This window comes from Ambystoma mexicanum, chromosome 2q (genome assembly GCF_040938575.1).
Source record: "Ambystoma mexicanum isolate Mex_15411 chromosome 2q, UKY_AmexF1_1, whole genome shotgun sequence".
NCBI classification, from domain to species: domain Eukaryota; kingdom Metazoa; phylum Chordata; class Amphibia; order Caudata; family Ambystomatidae; genus Ambystoma; species Ambystoma mexicanum.
Genome location: NC_090924.1, coordinates 947,972,535 through 947,994,147, shown reverse-complemented (window position 1 = coordinate 947,994,147; position 21,613 = coordinate 947,972,535). Strand labels below are relative to the sequence as shown.

The 21,613-nt window shown below is 41.1% G+C and overlaps 1 protein-coding gene across 1 annotated transcript in view; it reads left to right on the top strand.

Annotated features, from left to right (window-relative positions):
* Window positions 1-21,613, top strand: part of DNAH11 (dynein axonemal heavy chain 11) — a 4,227,155-nt gene that overhangs the window by 801,944 nt on the left and 3,403,598 nt on the right. Inside the window, exon 8 of the mRNA XM_069648254.1 lies at window positions 3,045-3,212. Coding sequence (XP_069504355.1) covers window positions 3,045-3,212 — 168 coding nt within the window. The remainder of the gene's footprint in view (window positions 1-3,044; window positions 3,213-21,613) is intronic.

Here is a 21,613-nt window from a genome sequence, read left to right as displayed (position 1 = left end):
GTACGCCTTCTGTTTTTTTTGACCCACATATATTTGATGATGTTTTAAGACAAAGGTGGCACCATAGGTGGATTGGCTGGAACATATATCAAAAAATATCACAGGATTTAAGCTATGCAAACTATTAATATCAGACATCATGTTACCAATGCTGATAACATATTCTCCATTTATCCACTTAAGGTAAGCTTATCACCATCAACACTTTAGAGAGTGATATACACTCTCATGTTTATGGCATACCTTTCCCTCATGACCACTCGGGGTATATATAGCACCATATTTGGATTTTATATCATCATCATGACATATAAGAAGACTTCTTACCAGGTTGAGGTTTGCCCAGTTAGAGACCAAATATTGTTGGTCACTCGTGCAGGCAACAACATAGAACTTGATTCAAACTTGGACAGTGGAGGGTATTGTGCGTGAGGAAAAATAGACCCTAATACATGTTATTTACATCCCCAAAATCTTCAGTGACCTTCAGAAGAAACATTTGTTTCCTGCACTAGGTAAATTCAGGTCTATGTAGTGCAGAGCCACTATTCTATCAGCACAAGGTGGACATCTGACGTTGGCCCTATGTCTATTTTTACACTATGCTTTAAAGAGAAGACTATGCACTTGCCTGTTAACAGTTTTTCACACATTTACAATCAATGATTGTATTGCACATAAATACATCATATTTTATGAAAACGTGTTCCATGGATTTTTGAGGACCTTAACATACATATTTTTCGCAATTATTTGGTTAAGATTTTAAGTATTAATGATTGAGTGAAATAATATGATACACAGATAGTGTTCCCCTTATTGTGGGCCTGTGTGTCATTATGACGCAGCTTTTGGGGAAAGTGCAGAAGAATGAGAAATTAGGGATGCCAAATGTGTTTGTCATTATTACCCATAAGCATTACATTTATTATTGGGATTTTACAAATGTGTACCCTTTTTATGTTATGCATTTACACGTTTAGTGAGCTTCATGGGCTTGTAGCCTGATGCATGCATTCGGCTGCACATTTGATTGAGGACATGCCCCAATTGGAATTCTGCCCTCTCTTTGCCAAAAGCGGCCATCACAAACATGGCAGCAAACATTCAACTTTCCATCATTGTGTTTTAGGAAACATAATAATGGCATTCTATCTTTCAAACCAAACCAGTAGCATTGTAGACCTAAATATAATTTTATATTTCATCTGACCAAGGGATGTTTTATGTATATACATTGTAAATGTGTGTCTAATGTGGTCGTTTTTATGCCCAATGAAGGTTTTTGCCTATATGACAGAAAGATTTACTGCCACAGAGTGCAAACATACATTGATGAAATGCATATTTTTGCAGTGGCAAAAAAATTGGACCACTAAATAATGTGTATAATATGTCTAAAGGCTCATACATACATTTGAGTTCAGTTTATTTTGTTGCTGTTGATGTAGCTGTGGAGGACGCTTGCACAAAAACAAGTTGCCGCAGAGTAATGTTTTTGAAAAAACAAGCAACACAGGTTATAAAAAACAGTTTTATCCACACATGACCATAGGGTATGTTTTTGCAGGAAAACATCTTAAAACAAAATGAGGGTTGAAAAGAAATGAAGCTCTATCTCAGGTTATGGACACATTTTTAACATATATAATTGTAGACATTGATTGAAATTATATGTATAATAATGTTTCTTTGATAATTAGTTATATTTACTCTGACATTACTTTTTTTATAAAATGATCATTTGTACACAACACACAGAACATTTGGCCTATTTCGTCAAACACTGTGGCTCAACCAATCAAATCAGTATAGCCATGAGTTACAAAGGAAAGAAAGTACTGTAAAGCAATTAATAGGAACTGCAAATATCTAAATAAATAAACATAAACTATTTTTTTTCAAAATACAATTATATATATGCAGAAAACAACACTTTGTAAATCGAAAGAAAAATGAACCTTATAAAAACTCAACAAATAGGTTTTTGGGTGTTTATTCTCTTACCCTTCCAGTATTTTGACTTGGTTTGTCTTTTTGGCACTTCAGCTTGAGTTCTTATGATTTGGATTCTTATATGAAGTTGGTTGAACTTCCAAATTATTGAAAGCTGTGGTTTATGGTTCAGGTGGGAAAGAATAGCAAAAAGTCTGTTGTAAAACATACCTTTCCAATGATAAGACCAATTATCAACGGGACAGGATCTTTAACAGAAATAATCTCAGACTATATAGACATATTTTTGAATCCTCTTGCGCTATGTCTTGCTTCTTACGTAAAGGACACTAAACATGTTATACAGCAGACAGAATCAATAAAGTGGCAAGAAAATTACAGGTTGATTACCATGGATGTAACATCACTATATACATGCATATAACATGAAAAAGGAATAGCAGCAACAGAACATTTTCAATTAAATCTATAGACAGACTCAAGGAACAGCCATGGGGGCCAAAATGTCCCCTTAAAAATGCTAATTTATTAATGGGTTACTTCGAGTTGGATCATGCCTGAACTCATAAGTTCTTCACAGACAAAATAGTGTATTGAGGGTGACATGAGTTGAGGTTTTTGAGGTTTTTTCACAACTGAGAAAACTATCACAATAAAGAAATATACAAAAATGGAAATCTGAATTAATTACGAAGAACAATCTTTTTCTGCATATAAACTACTGTTGGGCAAACACAACAGTGTATCTTTGTTACAAGTGACAAGGAAACTCCAAAAATACTTTACAAATAAAACTTGCCTAGAAAGGGAGTGAATGTTTGCACATTTACTCTGAATACAGTTATATATACACTGCAAGGGATTACAGGGATAGAAGATTTGAGAGTGGCTTTGGTACAAGACAATTTGTTATATTGTGAGACTATACATATGTCCATTATTAATAGGGGATTTATTGGAAATTAAAATGTATAACTAACTATATTTGGATGTACCCTACAGGTGAAAAACATAATTTATTTTTGTGTTATTATTCTGAAAGACTGATCACAGTGTTTGCCCTCTCTTGCTCTTTGTCAACTGCTCAGGACATATTTGTGACCATGGTGGAATTTCAAAAGCTTGAAAAACTGCAATTCGGTGGCAATAAGGGTAATGCAATGAACGAGACAATTAATCATCTGAATGAAGAGTTCCTAGAATGCTGCACAGTTTTTAAGGAGAGCAGTTATGATCCGACAGATTACAACAATATGGTAATGTTAATCTAATTTATTCCAAATTTAAACTGCATATGCTAGACAAACTGCACATCCTAAAATCAGTGACACCTTTTAATTGCAGCTGTCTTGTATTAAGAATATATTATTCTGGACTGACCAAGGAACCATTTGCTTGTTGCCTAGTCATGGATGGATTCACCATGGAGTTATCCATAAACATTCAGGGATGGCCTCTTTAAAAAAGCTGTTACCCACAAATTTTCATCGGTCACCCAAGTGGTTCATCAGGCCTCCAATATCCACCTTGTTGCCCTTCCTTGTTCTGACCCTTACCTTTGTTTCCTATACTCCAGCCTGATGATTGGCAGAGTAGGATATTGTTTTTTATATGTCTAATATGAGTAGGCCAGCCCATGCTTGAAATGAACAAAACATATGTTTGGTTTGAAGAGCCCACCCATATTCTTTTCTATTTCTATGGATATATAGTTTCTTCTATTTCTTTTTAAACTCTTTATTTATCAGTTTGAGATAGTAAACATATTACAAACATCAATATAGAGTCAATGAGATACACCACAACAACTCACATGCTAGTTTTCCCATTCTTCTATTTCTAACATGCTACTGTTTGATAAGGGGAAAGCTACAACATACCTCACTGCACTGTCAGTGTGCCATGTCTTAGGATACTGTGTGGAATGCTGGCCTGTTCTGCTTACCTCCCCCAAACCCATTGGGTGAACCTCAAACATTTTCACCAGACTGCCTATAAAGATCTAGTGAGCTTGAGCCAATCAAACCGCAAAGGATTCTTCTTATGATGGTCATCTTTTTCTGCTAAGTGCTTTCAATGACCTTTGTTAGGGGGCACACATAATCCTGATAATGGGACCTCATTTTGAAAGTTGGCATGCTCCATTTGAAATGCAGTGAGAGTTATTCACAGTGCTTCGGTAAAATTGGAATTTGGGATACTCAAACTGTGACGATAGACTAATGGTATTACACAGCAGCACAAACCTTTATCTTGCCAGGGGTCCTATTTTTCATGTCGAACCCCTGTCCACACCATATGTTCCAGTCCTGCCAAACAGATGAACTTCCTATTTGAAAGTTGATATAGGAAGACTTGTAACATTGGTACCCATGAATTAAAAAAAAGTACATGGATATTTTAGAAAAAAAAATGTTTACCTATCTCTGAGGTTTTTTCAAAGTTTCATATAGAGTGAGTTGTGTCAAAATAATCATGAAAACAACCAAAAACAGACAAATGCCCACCAAACATAGATACGTATGTAGGGTGTGGCTCAACTTAAAAACTTCACTATTTTAAGACCCAAAAGTGGGGACACAGACCTATGTAGAAAGCTATTTAATGGGTTTGTGAACCATTATGGCATTTTATTAGACGTCTCAGTCAACAGATATACTTTGTGAATACCAGGCTGAAGAATGTGTGCATAGAAGCCATGTTGTTATGTTCAAAAGTTCGGATCTGCGTTTTCTTACCTTACACTGCAAAAGGCTTTTGAAAGGGCACACACTTTACTGAAAAGGAAATGTGCACATCCCACTTTTTAAAATTTTCCAGAATGTCCATTTCATTAACTCACCTTGCTACTTTTTTTGCCCCCTAATTTATTTTTGATACACAGCTGATATAGCAGTCTATCATTTCAAATGTTGTGCCTCTTTGTATTTTAGCAGCGGAGAGGAACTTGCATGGTCTGTTCACACAACGTATATGGACAGCGGGCAAAAATTAAAGTTGCACACTACTAGACAGCAATGAGAAAGTCACTTGCCACCACAATTCTATACATACACATAGCACACCATTTCTTACTCACCAAGTCAAATAACACTAGCCAATGGCTGCAGGCATACAGGCATATTATTACTAGGAAGATAGGCATCAAGATAAACATTTCCATTGCTTTGACAGACCAGAGGTTCGAAAACTGTCCTGGGGACCATGCCGTCAACTGGGCCACATGAGCTCTTGGGTAGATCCTCCTCACACTTGTTACTTTCCATGTAAGGATGTAACTGCATGTTATGTATGTATTTATGCCATATTTTCTCTGTTAGGTGAGTTTACCAGTTCTGCTTGCATAAAGTTATGCAAGTATTTCACCAGCATCAGTTGTGTTTAAAAAAAAAACATTTAACATTTAAATGTTATTCACACAGGCCGATTTTATGATGCATTCATCAACTACCACTTTGCAGTATGTAAACAAGAGGCTCCACCGCAGTGAATGCATATGCCATAAGCATTACAAAGCACAATCACTGAGCCTGACAGGGCTTCGGTATTCAAGGGAAACTAGCTGTACTAATGTAACTCATCCATTTTGCCACTACCTGTGTAGACCCCCCTAGATGACAATGCTAGCTGTGGAACTTGTGAATTCTGGCAATACAGTCTATCCATCTATTACCACTTTCTGCCACTATGCAGCCAATGCCTTTTTGCCTTTCTGTGTTCCTTGTTGTAAATTAGTTTAAATAAAATGCATACAATACAAGAAGAAAGAAAGAACAATGAATTCATTTACAGAGAAATCACAAATCAATAAGTTACATCAATTAATTAAAATTTATCACAATCAATAAGATTCACTAAAACATTTAATTCTATAATCTTATGAATTTTAAGATATTGCACAATTCATATTAGTATCGATGCTGGTCTACCCTGCAACTTATACAATCGTACATGCTCACTGTTCAAGTGCTCAATGAAATGTACAAAACAGCTAAAATGGTCCTCTCTTAAACCATGAAGAGCAGGACACAATATCATTAAATGTTTGAAAGTCTCTGTAATATCTTGGCAAAACCTATATCCTGCTGTTTCCCGTTGAACTCTTAAAAAAATGACTTCTCCCATGTACAACAAATTAAAGCAGAATCTCATAAAAACCTCACTAAAGTGTCTATCCGGACATTGTTTCAAGTAAGACAAAAAGGTCCCCCTTCTTTTTAAAGTCCAAACTGATATCTTTTGACAATCTATAATTTCCTCTCTCCCCACATGTAATCGCCCAATCTGAACCTAACAATTTTCTTTTTGATTTCGCTGTGTTGGAGAGCAACATCTCCAAAGATACATTTTACCTTTGCATTGACTGTTGGCCCTGCTCATAGAATATTTTAAATGGCTTTCCTGTCCCTTTCCCCATTTGAGCTCCCATTACAGCATACAACGAATCCTGGGAGTTTACAATTAGTTTCCTGAATAGTAACAGCATCTTCAGCTGAACTAGCGAGGACCGGGAGTTTAAGCCCAATTTAAAATGGAGAATGGAGAGTGGTACACAAGCTGGGACAAGGAGAACCTTTCTCCATATCATTCCTTCAAGTTTATTAAATTCAATTTTTTCACGCTGACTAAATATTTCTAGCCCATATAATTTTCCCTGTATAGAATAATATCAAGGGCTGAAGAGTAAATCAGTAGTAGTTATTTTTGCTGTTTTTCCAATCTTGTGCTCCTTTGGCCTTAGTAGAGTGAACCCCAAGTATTTTGTACGCAGGGTTACAGTTATTGCTGTGGAGTCAAGATTCCATCTAAAGTGCATCTGCTTGAATTTATTTTCATTAAAACACAAGATACTGGATTTAGTTGGGTATATTTCAAGTCTATTTTTTTTTACATACTCGGAGAAACAATTGAGTAGCCTTCGCAGGCCAATCAGGGTCCTATCCAAGAGCAAGAGGTGTTCAGCGTACGCAACCCAGAACCAGCGCTCACCCCCTACCCTTGGTGCAATAAATAAGGCTTTGCCAAGAGACGTCCCCATGTCTGACAGATATAAGTTAAAGAGACCAAGATACACCCCTGTCTCACACCTCTGTCATTTTTTATTGGCCTAGACACCTCACCATTTACTCCAAGTTGCACTCTCATTACTGTATTACTGTGTAATTGTATCAAGCTATCCAACAATTGTACCGGAATACCCTAGCCAAGTAATTTCAACCATAGCCTAACCTTATCCACTTCATCAAAGGCGAGACTTAGATCGATGCTGGCCACATACAATGGATAATTTCCTTCCATGCTTGATCTATCATTGACTGGATAAAGAGACCACTTGTATCTGTTCCTATGCCCCTACTAAAAGCTGTTTGTAATCTCGATATTGTTTTTGTCAAAGCAGTCCACTTCTCCAGACTTCTCAGACACACTGTGCAAATATTCTGCTCTCCATATCAAGGAGATCAATTGGGTGATAGCTGACAGGATTCATGTGACTGCCTTTCTTAAATATAGGAACAATAACCGAAGAATGCCAGGAGGGGGGGGGGCCTTATTAGACAACACATTATGAAACAGGATATGTAGTACTTTGGCCAATTTCTTCAGCACAAGATTGCATAGACCATTTGGTGCAGGGGCACGAGAATTTGAGCCCGATTTTATAATTACCAATAGATGTTCAAATGAAATGTCTAAGGTCCAAAGATCGATGTGATTTAGATTTGGTGTTTTTTTACCCACATTTGTATTCAATTCTTCAAAATGTTTACACCAGGCTTCTTGTGATATAGGATTTGTAAATTCAGAAAACTCAGGCACCTTTTGCGTGTTAAAGCAGAACCGCACTCCAGGTAGGCAGAAATTTGCGCTGTTTGGCCTGATTCTTTTGGGAATTGTATAAGTAGATCCGGTCTCCTACATGGTATTCTTTTCTAGTAGTCTTTAAGTCATAGTGGGTCTTCATGCTGTCTGCAGATCTTTCTAGATTTCGCTGAGCATAGGCAAAATCATGTTGAAGGTGTTTTCTTAGATTTTCAACATACTCATGAGTTGTGGAGGCATTGATCAATGTCTGCTCTTGGGTTCTGTAGAGCAGATGCTGGGGAAGCACCATCCTGCGTCCAGTCATCAGCTCAAACTGAGACATTTTAGTTGCAGATGAAGGGGTAGATCTTATGTCCATTAGGACAAGAGGTAATCGAATATCCCAACTGGGCCCAGAATCTGCCACAAACCTTTTTAATATGCTCACAATTGTCTTGTTGTATCTCTCTACTGCACCACTAGAGGCTACCCGGTAAGCAATATGTAGCTTCCTTTTGACCCCAAGTATCTCCCACATCTTTGTCATTACTTCGCTAGTGAAGTGGCCACCTCGGTCTGACTTGATCCTTTGGAGTAGTCCAAAATGCGAGAAGATGTGGTTGATCATCAGGGCAGCTGCTGTTTCTGCCTTGCAATTTGGGGCCGGGAGACATTCCACCCATTTAGTAAACAAACATGTCACAATCAACATGTACTTATTTCCCCTAGAGGCGCAAATCACTGGCTCGATAAAATTGACTTGCAAATCTGACCATGGCAGTGTCATCCCCCTTTTTTGGAGAGGTGCACAGTGTGTGAGGGATGTTGGCTGAAATTGTGCACACACAAGACACCCCTTCAAGTATTGGTTGAGGTCCTGCCTCATATGTGGCCAGTATGCAACATCTCTTAAGATTTGAAGTGTTGTATGAAACTCCCTATGACCAGCTGTGGCCGCATCATGGGCGTGACTCAACATCAGGCTTTGGAATGAGCTAGGGACCACCCACTGATCATGGCCAGCTAGGGATTTCCTTACCAACAAACCGTCTTGGATTCGGAACATTTTTGGCCATTTCATCAACACTCTGAGGTCCTCTTTCCCAATGTAATAGGTATCCGTCAGGGGAAAGTTCTCAGGGTCCTCAATGTGTTGATAAAACTTACCAATTATTGGATCCCCTTTTTGAGCTGTAATCAAATCAGCATCTGGGGTCTCCTTACTCCATTGGGCAGTTGAGAGTTCATTGTGAGCATTTGTCTGGAACCTAGTGAGAGCAGTAACCTGCATTTCCCCCAACAGGGACTCAATCTCAAGTAGATCCCCTTGGATGGCTCCAGTTTTGGCCAGCTGATCAGCTAGGACATTTCCAGTTTTGTCTGGTCCCTCTACTTTGGAATGACCCTTGATCTTTTTCCAGTTTATGGTCATCCCATTCGAGGTGACCAGATCTTCAATATTTTGAATTAATTTTCCATGTTTCAATGGTTTGTTGTTAGCACATATCATGCCTCTGGTTTTCCAGTTAACCAGGTGCTCCACAAACCCGTTCCGTACATAATCCGAATCAGTGGTTATGACCAGTTCGTGGAGTTGATGTTGGATAATCTCATGCCCCAAGTAATTGACACAGGTTCTACACCACTGTGCCTTTTGAAAGGAAGGTTTTGCTCCAGTGGACTTCAACTGTGTCAGAACATAACAGATCTCCGCTATGTGCTCCTCCACAGTTGAGCTTTTGATTAAAACATCATCTACATAAGCCAGGTTACCCCTTTCACCCAGGTCGGGCATTGCCTTATGTAGAAAAATGTTGAATTCATTGCCGGAGTTGATGTATCCGAAGGGAGTCTGGGTCCATGTGTACTGCTTCCCCCCGAAGGTGAAGGTCAGCTTGTATTGATCCTCCCTACTGACAAGTACAGTCCAGTATCCATTGGTCATATCTATTGCAGTGAATACCTGTGACCCCTGGATCTGGGCCATTGATGCGAGAGGCAAATGATATTGCTTCTCAAACACTGGAGTCATGCCCGGGTCCATGGGAATTGTTGTGTGGATGTCGATGCGACCACAGTCATATGAGTCCACCGCAAACAGACCTTGAAATCCAAGAAAACTTTTTGCTTCTGCTCCAGAGTCTCACAGGCATCAGCTAGGTTGACTCTCTTTTCAACCATCTGCCTGAAGCCTGGAAAGACCTCTGGTTTTGCTATCTCAGCGGCCTCCTCCAGCTGGGTGGAGAAGTTCCGTGGTCAAAGTGCTGATTTGGACTGGTGGCTTCAGGTGGGAAAGGCAGCCCTCATGGACCTGGAAAATCACCTCATCCCTCCTGAAGTCACAGGTCACATCCTCCTTGCCATAAGGGCAGGAGGTGTACACCAGGAAGTACCCCCCATGCCGGGTAAAGATCCTGTCTGGTGTTGTGTTGTCATCACTATCACTGTCAAAACAGTCCTTGGGGATTGGTCCTAACACTTCATTGCCTAAATCTATGGAGAAATGTTGGTCATCAACCGCCATTCCAATAATGGTTCCTGTGGCTCGAGTGATACTCTTTAAGTCGGTGTTATCCACCTCTATTGGAAAGGTGTCATGTTCTATATTGACTAGTGGTGTTGGGTTTACCCTCAACCCTTGCTGTTGGAAGTAAGCATTTAGATGAATTTAGGCATCAAGGTTTTTCAATGTCTGTCCTCTTTTAACTTTCACTTCCAGAGAGAATGGTTGGGTCCTTTCTGGGATGGTGATCTCCTCTTCAATCTGAATTTCAACTGCATAAGGCAGCAGTTGAGCTGACCTAAATGCTTTCTCTGGGTCATCAAAGCCCATGGGATTATCCACTAATCGGGACCAAACTTTGAAGTTTATTAGGTCCAAACTAATGGCAAAGCGATTGAGAATGTCACTAAGTAAAAGACGGCAGTGACGTCTTGCACGACCCAACAAATATGAACTATGCTCTTGTTGCCTATGGAGATTTTGAGCACACACCTGCTTGGCAGGAGATGTTTGGAAGTGGGTTTTTCCAGATCCATTTCCCATTCGTCTATCAGTTTAAATGTGGAAATGGCGGGATCTTTTGGGAGTTCGCGGACATGTCTTTGCTGATGAAAATCTTACAGTTGTTCACACACACTTGGGCGAGAACAGAGTCCTTCCCTTCATTTAACTGAATTGGGATGAACCACTGCTCTCCAATTTGCTGAATATCAGCCAGGCTCTGAGCTGCTTTCTCATCTTTCTGGACTATAGGAGTGGGAATGTCTGATTGTGGATTGGTAAAGAATTTCAGAGTGTTTCCTTCCAGTGTGGAATGCCACCTGATTTTCAGAAATAGAGAGGACCCCCAATCACCCGTTTGTTCTCCTACTGCTATTACTGTGACGTCTGGAATTTGATTGTTCTGGAAGTGAAATTCTACTTGGTCAGATTTTTGTTCAACCATGTGGAATGTCACTCTGTTTTAATATTATTGGTCAGTTAGTCTGGGTCCAGAGGACTTTGTTTACACAATCTATAAGGGGTGACCGCCTTTGCAGGATGCCATTCCCTAGTAAACAAGGGGTGCCCTCTGGAGTTACAACTATGACCGGGTGCTTCACCTTGTGTTGCCCAATTTTAATGTCCAAATCTGCAGTCCCCTCATTGGGAATTTCCTTCCTGTCGAAGTTCTGATGTTGTCCACGAAGAGGGGTGAGAGGAATTTGGTATTTCTCCCCCCTTCTCGAATTCAGTTTATCAAAGACCTTTTTGCACAGAAGGGTAGCTTGGGATCCGGGGCATAGAATCTTCACTCCTTCTCCTCAAGGGAGCACAAATAATGTACATTTTTGGACAACTGGTGGGTTAGTTTTCTAGTTTTGGACACTGATAGAGAATAGATTTGGGCCGAATTCTGTGGGGAGTCTAGGGAATCGGAAAAGAAAAGGTGACAACTAGATATGGGAGAAATTCTGGGTTCCCCTGGTTCCGGTTCTGGGCTGCCCCCTCCTTTCTGGAGGCAGTCACCAGGATGGGTTTGAAACAGGGGATTTTCCTGCTGTTGGTTCTGGGGTTGGATGATGGGCAGAACTAGCTCAGTCCCCACATCTACCCAGTCTGGATTTGAATCCTTTGGGACCCATTTTTCCTTGGGAGGAGTTCCCCCATCTCTGAAGGAGAAGATCCTTTTCCCAGGATCCTCTGAGGATCCCTCTCCTTCAAATTGGAAGATGTGTACCTCCTCCTCAAAATGGGACTGTTTGGGCTCTTTGTTTCTCCTACCCCCCCCCTGTGCTCCTTGGGTGGCAGACTTTCAGGGGCAGGAGATTTCGGTTTCGGTTCCTGGGTTTCCAGGGGCTGTTTACAAGTGGGGAAGGAAGCTTCCTCCAAGGCTTTACACCCCCTTCCCCTTGTTCCTCCTCCCTGGGAACCGGTGGGTTGTCAGGGTTCTGCCACAGTCATTGCTCTGGGGCACCAGTTCTGGAGTTTGAGGCATTCTGCGCCGGCATGCTCATCTGAGGGTTCTGTTGAGCCCTCAACCTGCGACCCAAATCCTGTGCCATGTTTTGGACCTGGCGCTCTAGCTGTGACACCCGCTCAGGCTGATACAGCTTTGGCTGTCCTTCAAATGGAAAGATTCCATCATCTGCTCAAAGAGCTCTAAGTGCTCCCAAACAGAATACTTATCGTTCTTATGGTAGGGCGTGATGACGCTCCTTATTGCCTTGATTTGTTTTAAGGGGTCCTTAATCAAGGCCCTTTTTGCCTTATTGGCCTTTTTGGTTCGGGTAACCCGGGTCCACTCCTCCTCTGACTCAGAGGCACTGCTCCCAGAGGTGCCCGTCTGGTCTTCTAGGCTCTCCCGGATTCTGCGAGCCTGGGAATGGCTGGCAGAATGCAGGGACCTAGTCTCCTGTGTCCTGGGGCGCTCAGAGGAGTCTTCTGATTCCTCCTGGCTCCCAGGATTTGATTAGTACCCCCCCACTGTCCTAGCTGGGCAGAGGTTGTGAGTATGCCCTTAGTGGGCCTACCCTCATGGAGTTCCCCACTAAATTTCACAGTACTTGGGTACCCATACCCAGATGCCCGCCCATCCATTCCTGGGAGGTGCTGGTCTATGAGCCCATATTCCTGATTGGATTGAAATCTGCCATCCCCGTGGGCCTTGGCTCATGTGCGCCAGTGGACATGGGGGTGGCAGAGTCCAGGGATTGGAAGAGATGAAGGCCTCTGGTACTAGGGTTCCCGAGGTTATGCTCAGGTGTTTCCCTTTCCCAGCGAACCTCATCTCTGTCAGCCCCTGCTCCCTGTTGCCATGTAAGAATCTGAGCTTTCTGTTCCTCAATCAAGGCCGTGCTAGTTTCTATCAGTCTCTCTTGCATGGCTACCTGTCTGTGGAGCTTGTCATTGTTCTCACAGAGAGCCTCATTTTCTCTCTGTGCTTCCTGTGTTGTTTAGAGTACTGTGACAGTCTTTGCTGTAGGAGGGTTACCTCCTGAGTCCTATCCATACTGGCCAGGTCCTTCCTTGCTAGAGCCTCCTCCACACCTCACACTATTCTGCACGCAACTGCGACAGGAACATACTACTCACTTGGGAAAGTTCATTGTGGCAAGACCAACAGTGTCCATGAGGATTGGTGGGCTGAGATGAATCAAGACGTCGAGCGCAGCTTAACAATTGAATTGACTTTCCTTTTTAGAAAAAATGGATCTAAAGCTGGAAAAATATTAAAACGATATTGATGTCGTCATGAGTTCTGCTTTAACTTTGGAAAGGCAATTTTGTCTAAGCTGCAGAGTTTCCATGCATCGTGTTGTGGTCCTTCCTTATGCTTTCCTTACGTGTTACTTGATTTCCATTTTCCTTTCCTTTTCTTGAAGCTCCATCTGAGGATCTCTCTTCAAGAATGATTTCTTTTGTGAATTCTGTGATTTTTCATAATTTTTGTACATCATTTTTTAAAGGTTTGTAACAAACCAATAAAAAATAATAATAACAAAATAATAATAATAACAATTTTTGATGGTCTTTTTAGAGGTCACCCAGTCCATGAAGGGCCAGGTGGTTTTCTTCCAGCTTCTCTTTTAAATAGCAGACTTCCTCGCGTGAGGTGTCCCTTTCCTGGGCAAAAGACTGTGCCACCAGGTCGCCCCTCTGTCTTTGAAGCGCACCAGCTTTCTGGCGCTCTTCATCAAATTCTGCCTGGGTGTCCAGGACTTTCAGGATTAATTTACTACTCTCTTCTTTCTCTCTGTCTAAGTGGCTTTGCAGGGTGACTACCTGCTCTACACATGCTCTGTTGAAATTCATTTGTTGCTCCAGCTTTTTCTGGCTCTGCAGTAGAGAGTCCAAACTTTCTTGGTACTCCTTCTGCAGGGCCAGCATTCTGGTATCCTGGTCTGCCTTTTCCTGCTGCAGGGTCCTCTTTTATTTTGGTTAGATACTGTCTACTTTCATTTTCTGATTCCTGGCTCCTCTGCAGATTCTGCTCAGAAGAGTCCAGATCAGTGTGGGCCTTTTCTAATGCCTGCAGTTGCCTGCTTGCCATATCTTGGCCCTCAGCATATTTATCCTGTATTGCTCCAATATATAGGTATAGATATGCCGCTATTTTGGCAATCTTGTTTTCCTCTTCCTTTGCCTTAGGGGCCATATGTAGTTCGCTCACGGCCATATGTAATGGACCATGATCTTGCCATATATCTAACCCTGTTGCAGTGATCTGTTCTATGATTGCCTGCAACCACACATTCTGAACCTGTTCTGTCCATTCACCCCTTACAAATAATGTATGCAATAGGTGTTCTTTAGCCATATTGATCTCTACCAATGTAGCCATTCTGGAAATATTCATTTCCTTCCTGATTTACAGAAGTTTATTTTTGCAAAACAGACCGTTTCCTTAGAGTGTTCCTATTGAGGGGTGCTTTTCACAGTGTAACACAGCGTGGTAGCCCAACAGGATTTATGTACCTTGTCAGTTAGCACACTGTATTAGACTGTCACGAGTGGTATTACTAATTCAGAAATCCCGCGATGAGCCCCCAGTCTTGTAAGTGATTTCAACCCGCCACTCCACCTAAGTCAATGACTACAGTGTGATGTACAGCTGGAACCCTTAATTATATATTTGTGTCTATAAGTTCTTTTATTTCTGAATGATGTACCCTTATATCACGCCCCTCTCTTTGAATCCCCCCGGTCTCACTGAACCAGGAAGCAGGCTACTTTGCAAAGTTAAAAGATTTATTTTATGGATTTGAACAATATATATATCACACTATTAACTTGTATACAATAATCACCAATGTGTGATGTTCCAATCAACAATCTCTTTAATCAGAAGGAGTATGGATAAGAAAAATCATGCAGCACAGAATAAACCTTTGTGTTGGTTCAGTCAAATGCAATGTCACTCTTTTCCCCTGCACACTACTCAGTTCCCCCCAATATGCAATATAGAGATGGAAGGAGAGAACACAGGTTTCAGGAAATACACACTCAACAAATACAGTTTCAATCCCAATTCCCCCCAGCAAGCATAGAGAGAAACAGGAATGATTTCAAACAGGTCAACTGCTTTTGAATGTGGTTTTGAATGAATGGGAAAAACACTAAAAATTGATTTAATTCTCTAAATTGGATTCAAAACTAGTGGGAGCCGCTTTATATAGTTTCAGATAAACAATAGCAATGATGATTGAATAATTAGCAGATAGAAAACTGAATTCTGAGGTGAAATGCAAAGAATAGCTATTTTACACGTGAGGAAATTGAGCCAAACAAAAAATCTGTGGCAAACTTTTCAGTGCGCAAGATACGCGATTGCGGCAAAACTGTAATGCGTTGGAATGAGTCTTAGATTTGGTTGAAAGCTGAGGATTTTAGCTTCAAGTTGACACTTAAATTGCATTTCTAGCATGCACGGTTCAGAAGTCATGAAGGTTTTAGTAGAGGTCGGTTTTTTCAGAAAGAGTCAAGATTTACAAATGAAAGCTGCGCTTTTGAAATTACAAACAAGGATTTCTTTACGCTAGGGAGTCTATGAAGACACAAGCTACACGACAGCACAGCCAACGACCCAGTGACGCCTCCGGGTGGTTTCTATCTGCCGAGACGCTTGTATTTCTTCAGAAAATATATCAGCGCAAAGATGATATTATCACTACAATTATCAAAGGAATATATGGATAAGGGAAAGATTCAGAAAAGACAAAAGAGATTCTAAAATGCAGTTCTGGATATGATAGAATGGTTTTGGATTGGATTACTTAAGGATAAAAGATTGGCTATGGACAATTCTATGCTATAGATACTCACAACTATGATTTGGAATAGGCCCATCAAAGATCTGGTCAAAGGTTTTGGACTTGAATTCTGCTAGCCCACCGGACAGGATTCAGGCATTTGGTTCTGCACTCAGCACAGCACTGGGGACACTGCACGGCCTCTGGTCTGGATCTGATGGGTTGGTTCTGGGTTGCAGCTATCAGGTTACAGCTCTGCTCTACTGGTTTGGATATCTGGGTTCTAGCAAGAGTTCTTGGCAAGAAAGCAGAATTAGCACAGACCGGCTGTTCTATTGGTTTTGTTGTGTCCCCTTTGGAAGTCTGGGGTTAAAATCAGGTTTCAAGATTTTAAAGATCAGCTGAGAAGGGTTCAGCTTTGGAATTGGGCCTTCTGCTTTCAGAGTTCTGGAGTCTTGGATCTGGGTTCCTCCTGCAGAGCGCTTCGCCAGTAAATCAGTTGATAGATGAATCTCTTTGTCCCTAGGTTCTAAACTGTCCCTATGTATGTATTTCCCTAAGGGGTGGGTAGGCTACATTATACTAGGCACACCCTCTAGGAATCCTATTGGTCAGGGTCTGTCCTCTCTCCTGATTTGAGAAGGAACACATGGTTTCATGATGATGTGGCATTTTACAATCCAGGGAGTACCTCCCCTTTGATTCAGTACAGTAAATCTATTTTTCACATAAATCATATTTATAATATCACCAACTTGCTAATAATACATATTCACATCACAGATTTAGTAGAGCACGTATCCGTCCGAGTCGCAACTCATTGAGAGCTTTGGTTCAAAATTGACAGTTTTTTGCCCTTTTGGTTGGGTACCCAGTGCCCGATCTGTCCCCATTTTTCTCCATACATGCGCATGACATCTGGGCATAATCCTGTGAAGTTTCATATTTCTAGCATTATCCCAATTGCTACATCATCAACATTTTGGTAGTCCTGTCTCTGAACATTACACAGAGTTCAGAGTAGTCTCAAACTGTGAGCAGAATTTTCATATTAACAACCTATAAATTACAGATTTTTACAGGTTTTGCACAGTTCTCTATGAGTGTTTTCCAAAAAGATATTTTCTACAGTTTCAGATACACAAATCTGTCTGGTCCCGCCTCCATGGTTTGCTGGGCCCAGAGCAGTCCAGGGCTCTCTTCCTGCTGGCAGTTGGTTTCTGTTGACACCTGCATTTGCATTCCCTTTCAGTCCAGCAAGCCTTTTGTCTCTCCCAGAGAAGCAGAGCAAAATCCCCTCCTTCTTTCATTAGTATCTAAATGATAGTTCCTGGGCAGAGAGCAAAAGGAAGGCACCCTTTGTTGGATCAAACTGTGGAATGTGCCTTTGAAGTCCAGTGTGGCTAGCCTCAGTTCACTGTAAAACACTTTGTTCAAAATTGTCTTTTGCTAAAATAAACCTTACATTTTCAACAAATATACACACAGATCTCTTAATAACAGTCTTTTTAAAACATAGAGATTGAATTGTAGCAGACTATATTGCTTTTGATGGCAAGTCTCTTCTTTTCCGCAATTTGATCTTAATGTACAAGTTTAAACTGACAGGGTAAGCAAATGACAGCTTTGACACAGGCGAGCGGCGGTATTGCGCCCATATTTGACAGGTTTTTCCAGGCAAGCATCCTTTTGAATCGGGATATTTTTGTGATGAAAGGTGCTTCTCCTGACATTGTGCTTATGGGGATTCCTTAAATAAGGTGATGGTGAACACCCCACAAGGATATTGGATCTTCTCTGCTGTTTGGGGGGCAACATGATTTTGCAATTTCAACAGCCAAGGCAAAACAGATTTTAAAGCACTTCTGGGTTTTCCTGGCAAGGCCACACTGCCTTTTCAAGTAGTTCCATTTCACTCTGTGGGCAGCCCAATGGCAGGTTTTGGCAGTGTGGTCTCCTGTTTTACCACTGACATAGGCAAAATAGATGGCGGCCTATTTTTCCGGTTCCCTTTGCGCAATTCCCAGAGATTTTTAGCGCACATCAGGCTTTTTGGCGGCCATTCTGTTGTTTCTGATGAAAGCAGCACACAGTGATGTTGCAAGGCAGAGCCTAGTGGGTCAGAACATCCCACAGGACGACCGGTGCATTTTCTATTGGGATTGTTACCTATGAGAATGATGACCTTTTCCCTTATGAATGAACCAAAAATGCTCAAACGACAGGCCCGTTGCTTTTTGGGGATAAATTGTAGAGTACCAAACATCCTCTATCAGTCTATTGCAGTTCTGAAGGCACTTCTCATTCCAGATAATTCTATTTTTTTTTATTAACAGTGATATTTGTATAGCATGTCAATTTAGGTACCTTGAGCATTACATTTAAGTGCAGTGCAATAAGTTTATGATCACTGAATGAGTTGGGTATGACTTCAAGTAATGTAGGGATGGAGAATAGATTTTTAGAGATTATGACATAATCAAGCCAAGAGCTTGGACTATCTCTATGGCATGTTGTATGGGGAAGGATATCTTCAGCCATTTGTCCATTGTGCACTATCGAACCCCAGCACTCACAGAAGTATTTCCATTGAGTGCCATACTCAATTAGAAGTGTGGTGTGTGGATTTGCAAGGTCTTTTTTCCTAAGTATATGATATCGGGAAGGTAGTGTGCATTCAGGTCCCCTACCATTATTATCTCAGAGACAGGGAAGGTGTCTTTATAGTTTTCAAGAATCCTCTCTAGACTTCTGATAATGACAGAGAGTTCACAATGGGCAGGGTGCCAGTAGACATTCACGAGGAGAATATTTAGTTTGACTTTCTCCACTTGTAGTTTTAATTTTATCACTAGCACACCTCTACATTCATCTGAAAACATACTCTCCATTATTCCATGTCCGTTTCAATCGATGTACACAGATCCCCCAAAGGCCGCCCACCGTTCCCTCTAATTGCCGCCTGCTGGAAGATCACATGCCCATCCCATGCAAGATCATTCAGGGCGCAGGTCTCTTGAAAACATGATATGGGTTAATCCTTTAAAGTTGCTAGTAATGTATTGTCTAGAATCAATGTACCAAACCCTTAATATTGCAAGTTCACACAACACATTTTAAATAATCAGTCCTTTTCATAGAATCCTCAGGGGTAGCATGACTATTCATTCCCTGGATGTTACAATTACCAACACGATTTTCGGCACAAGGTGGAGATAACAGCCGCCCAATTGGTCTGGTTTAGGACCATTTTAGACACATCATTTTATTGCCAATGGCGATCATTCATATACATGGGGGCATCTTTTCTCTTTATTCCTCTATTTTGCATTTCTGTACCACTTCTTCGTCTATAGGGGCAATAATAAATCAAGATCACACAAACTCTGTCTCTCTGACAAGACAATGGCAAACACACTTTTTGAGTTAAAATGCAATATACAGCAATTTGTGTCTCCTTTGTCCAGAAATTCGAATCTTTCAATTCCGGCAGACAGTAAGGCTCTTAGGTTTGCAATTTCATTAAGAATTAAGATAATATTAGTTCTTTTAATACAAAGTGTGTGTCCTTGGCCCAGGGCATGTTTAAACATAATTGTGCGTCGATAAGCTTTAGGATAACTCAGTTCTTGTTTAGGTAGAAGATATGGACTAGCATTTCCCTGAATTGACTTAACATCTTCCGGGTTCCCATTAGCCCGTCCATTATTCCCAGAGATATTTGTACAATGACATATAGCTGTACCTTTGTTATTAACGCTCATCAGGTGTGTGCATTCCTCCCTGGTCATAGGCCTCCCCATTTGCTCTGCTGTTTGTGGTTTATACATTATTTTGACCAGGTCACCCAAGTTTCCATTTCCATTTGTAGTCCTCTGTGCTACATAGGATATCAATGGTCGAAGGATGTCTCCTGGATGTTTTTGGTGCCATTTAAGGGGAGACCACCTTCCACAATCGAGAGGCCAAACAGGGTTTTGTTTCTATCTCTTACCTGGGGGAGCACTACACCTATTGGTGGAGTTTTCTCCCATATGTTTCTCCCCTCCCTTTAACACAAGACCACCTACAACCTTGGGACAATCTATAGGTGTTTTTTGTATTTCAAGAATCACTACATCCCTTTTGTTCATAAGGAGGTAGTGTGTTCACATGTATTTGGCAACCACAACCATTAGAGCCTGTGCTCGGCTGAGGGCTGTACAGCCGAGCACACGTTCCTTGTTTTTCCACCTATTTATATGGCCTAATTGGGTTAAATATCTGGCCACTTTGAGAGGGAATCTGCGATTCATCATTTGTCAGTATTACACATTGGTAAATGAACCCTTTAGCCCCCAGAGATCCAAACCCCTTTGGGCAGTACAGGAACCAGTGTGCTTGCCGCTCCCCTCAAATTCTCTCACCTAATGGGCGTTTTATTTTTTACATAGGCACCCACAGATTTGTATCACACTGGTAAGTAACCACTTTCTGTACACACCAATTCTCCATCATGATCTTATCATTTTCACTATCATTCACAGTCTTACACTTACACAAAAAGTCAAGTTCATGTTCAGATTCCTTCCTCTAAATCATTGGTTCCGGGCATGCAGTATTTGCTTTCTCATGGTTCTTTTTTTTTCTTTTCTCTATCTCACTCCGAATGAACACTTTTTGTTTTACAAATGTTCGAATGGCCCCATTTTTCCTTTTTGCAGTTCTCTGGTTCTTAGATTTCTTTGTTTGATTTAACAAACCATCCCGTTCTTTTCCTGTAGTTGGTTTCACACTCTCTGTCGCAATTGGGGGATGTGGGAATTCAAAAGAGTTGTAGGGTGTGACAATTGACTTTAATTACTTCGCTGTAGGGACTTCTCTTATGTCTTGGGTTTCAGGGTCTCCTATTTCTTCCTTCGAGTCAACCAAAATTACGATGGAGGGGTGGAGGACTTCTTTAACCCTGTCTCCTTCAGGTTGATCTCTTGATAGACCATCAACCTCACCTAAACCCTTTGAGAAAGCCAAAACCTCTATTTTTACATTTAAATCCGCTAGCATATTCATACGTTTCCTAACCTCATCCCAAATGTTGTCATATAAGGTAACAAATGAGCTCAAGAACATGTGTTTAATTTGGATAGGGTTGCGATGTAAGACAAATACGCTAGTCTACTTCTCTCAGGGTGTGATGAATTGTGTTTTCTTCAGTACCTATTCCATCAGATAAGGAGCCTGGCCCAAAGTTTTGCAACCTCGCCTTATCAATAAAGTTTGTATGGTCTGTTGGAGAGCCCTGCATGGAGGGATTGCATGTTGGTTGTAACACACTATCCCCCTAATGTTGTCTTTCTTCATGTGCCATAGAGTCAGTGTGTTCAATTATGCCTAGATCATTCATGCCATTTCCATCATTGAAGTCATACATGTGAGATCCGTCCAAGGCAGCGACTGAAATGACCTCCCTCGGTTTGGTTGTAGTATTCGCGTTTGAGACTTTGTAGAAGTCTGTAAGGGTTTGCCTCGCAATTGGGTGTGTTTGTGGTTGTGGAGAGGTGCTTGGGTCCCAAAACGCCATATGAGACATGTCTGGTGATTTCAGTCAGTTAGGACGTGCTCCAAAATGCATGAACTCATC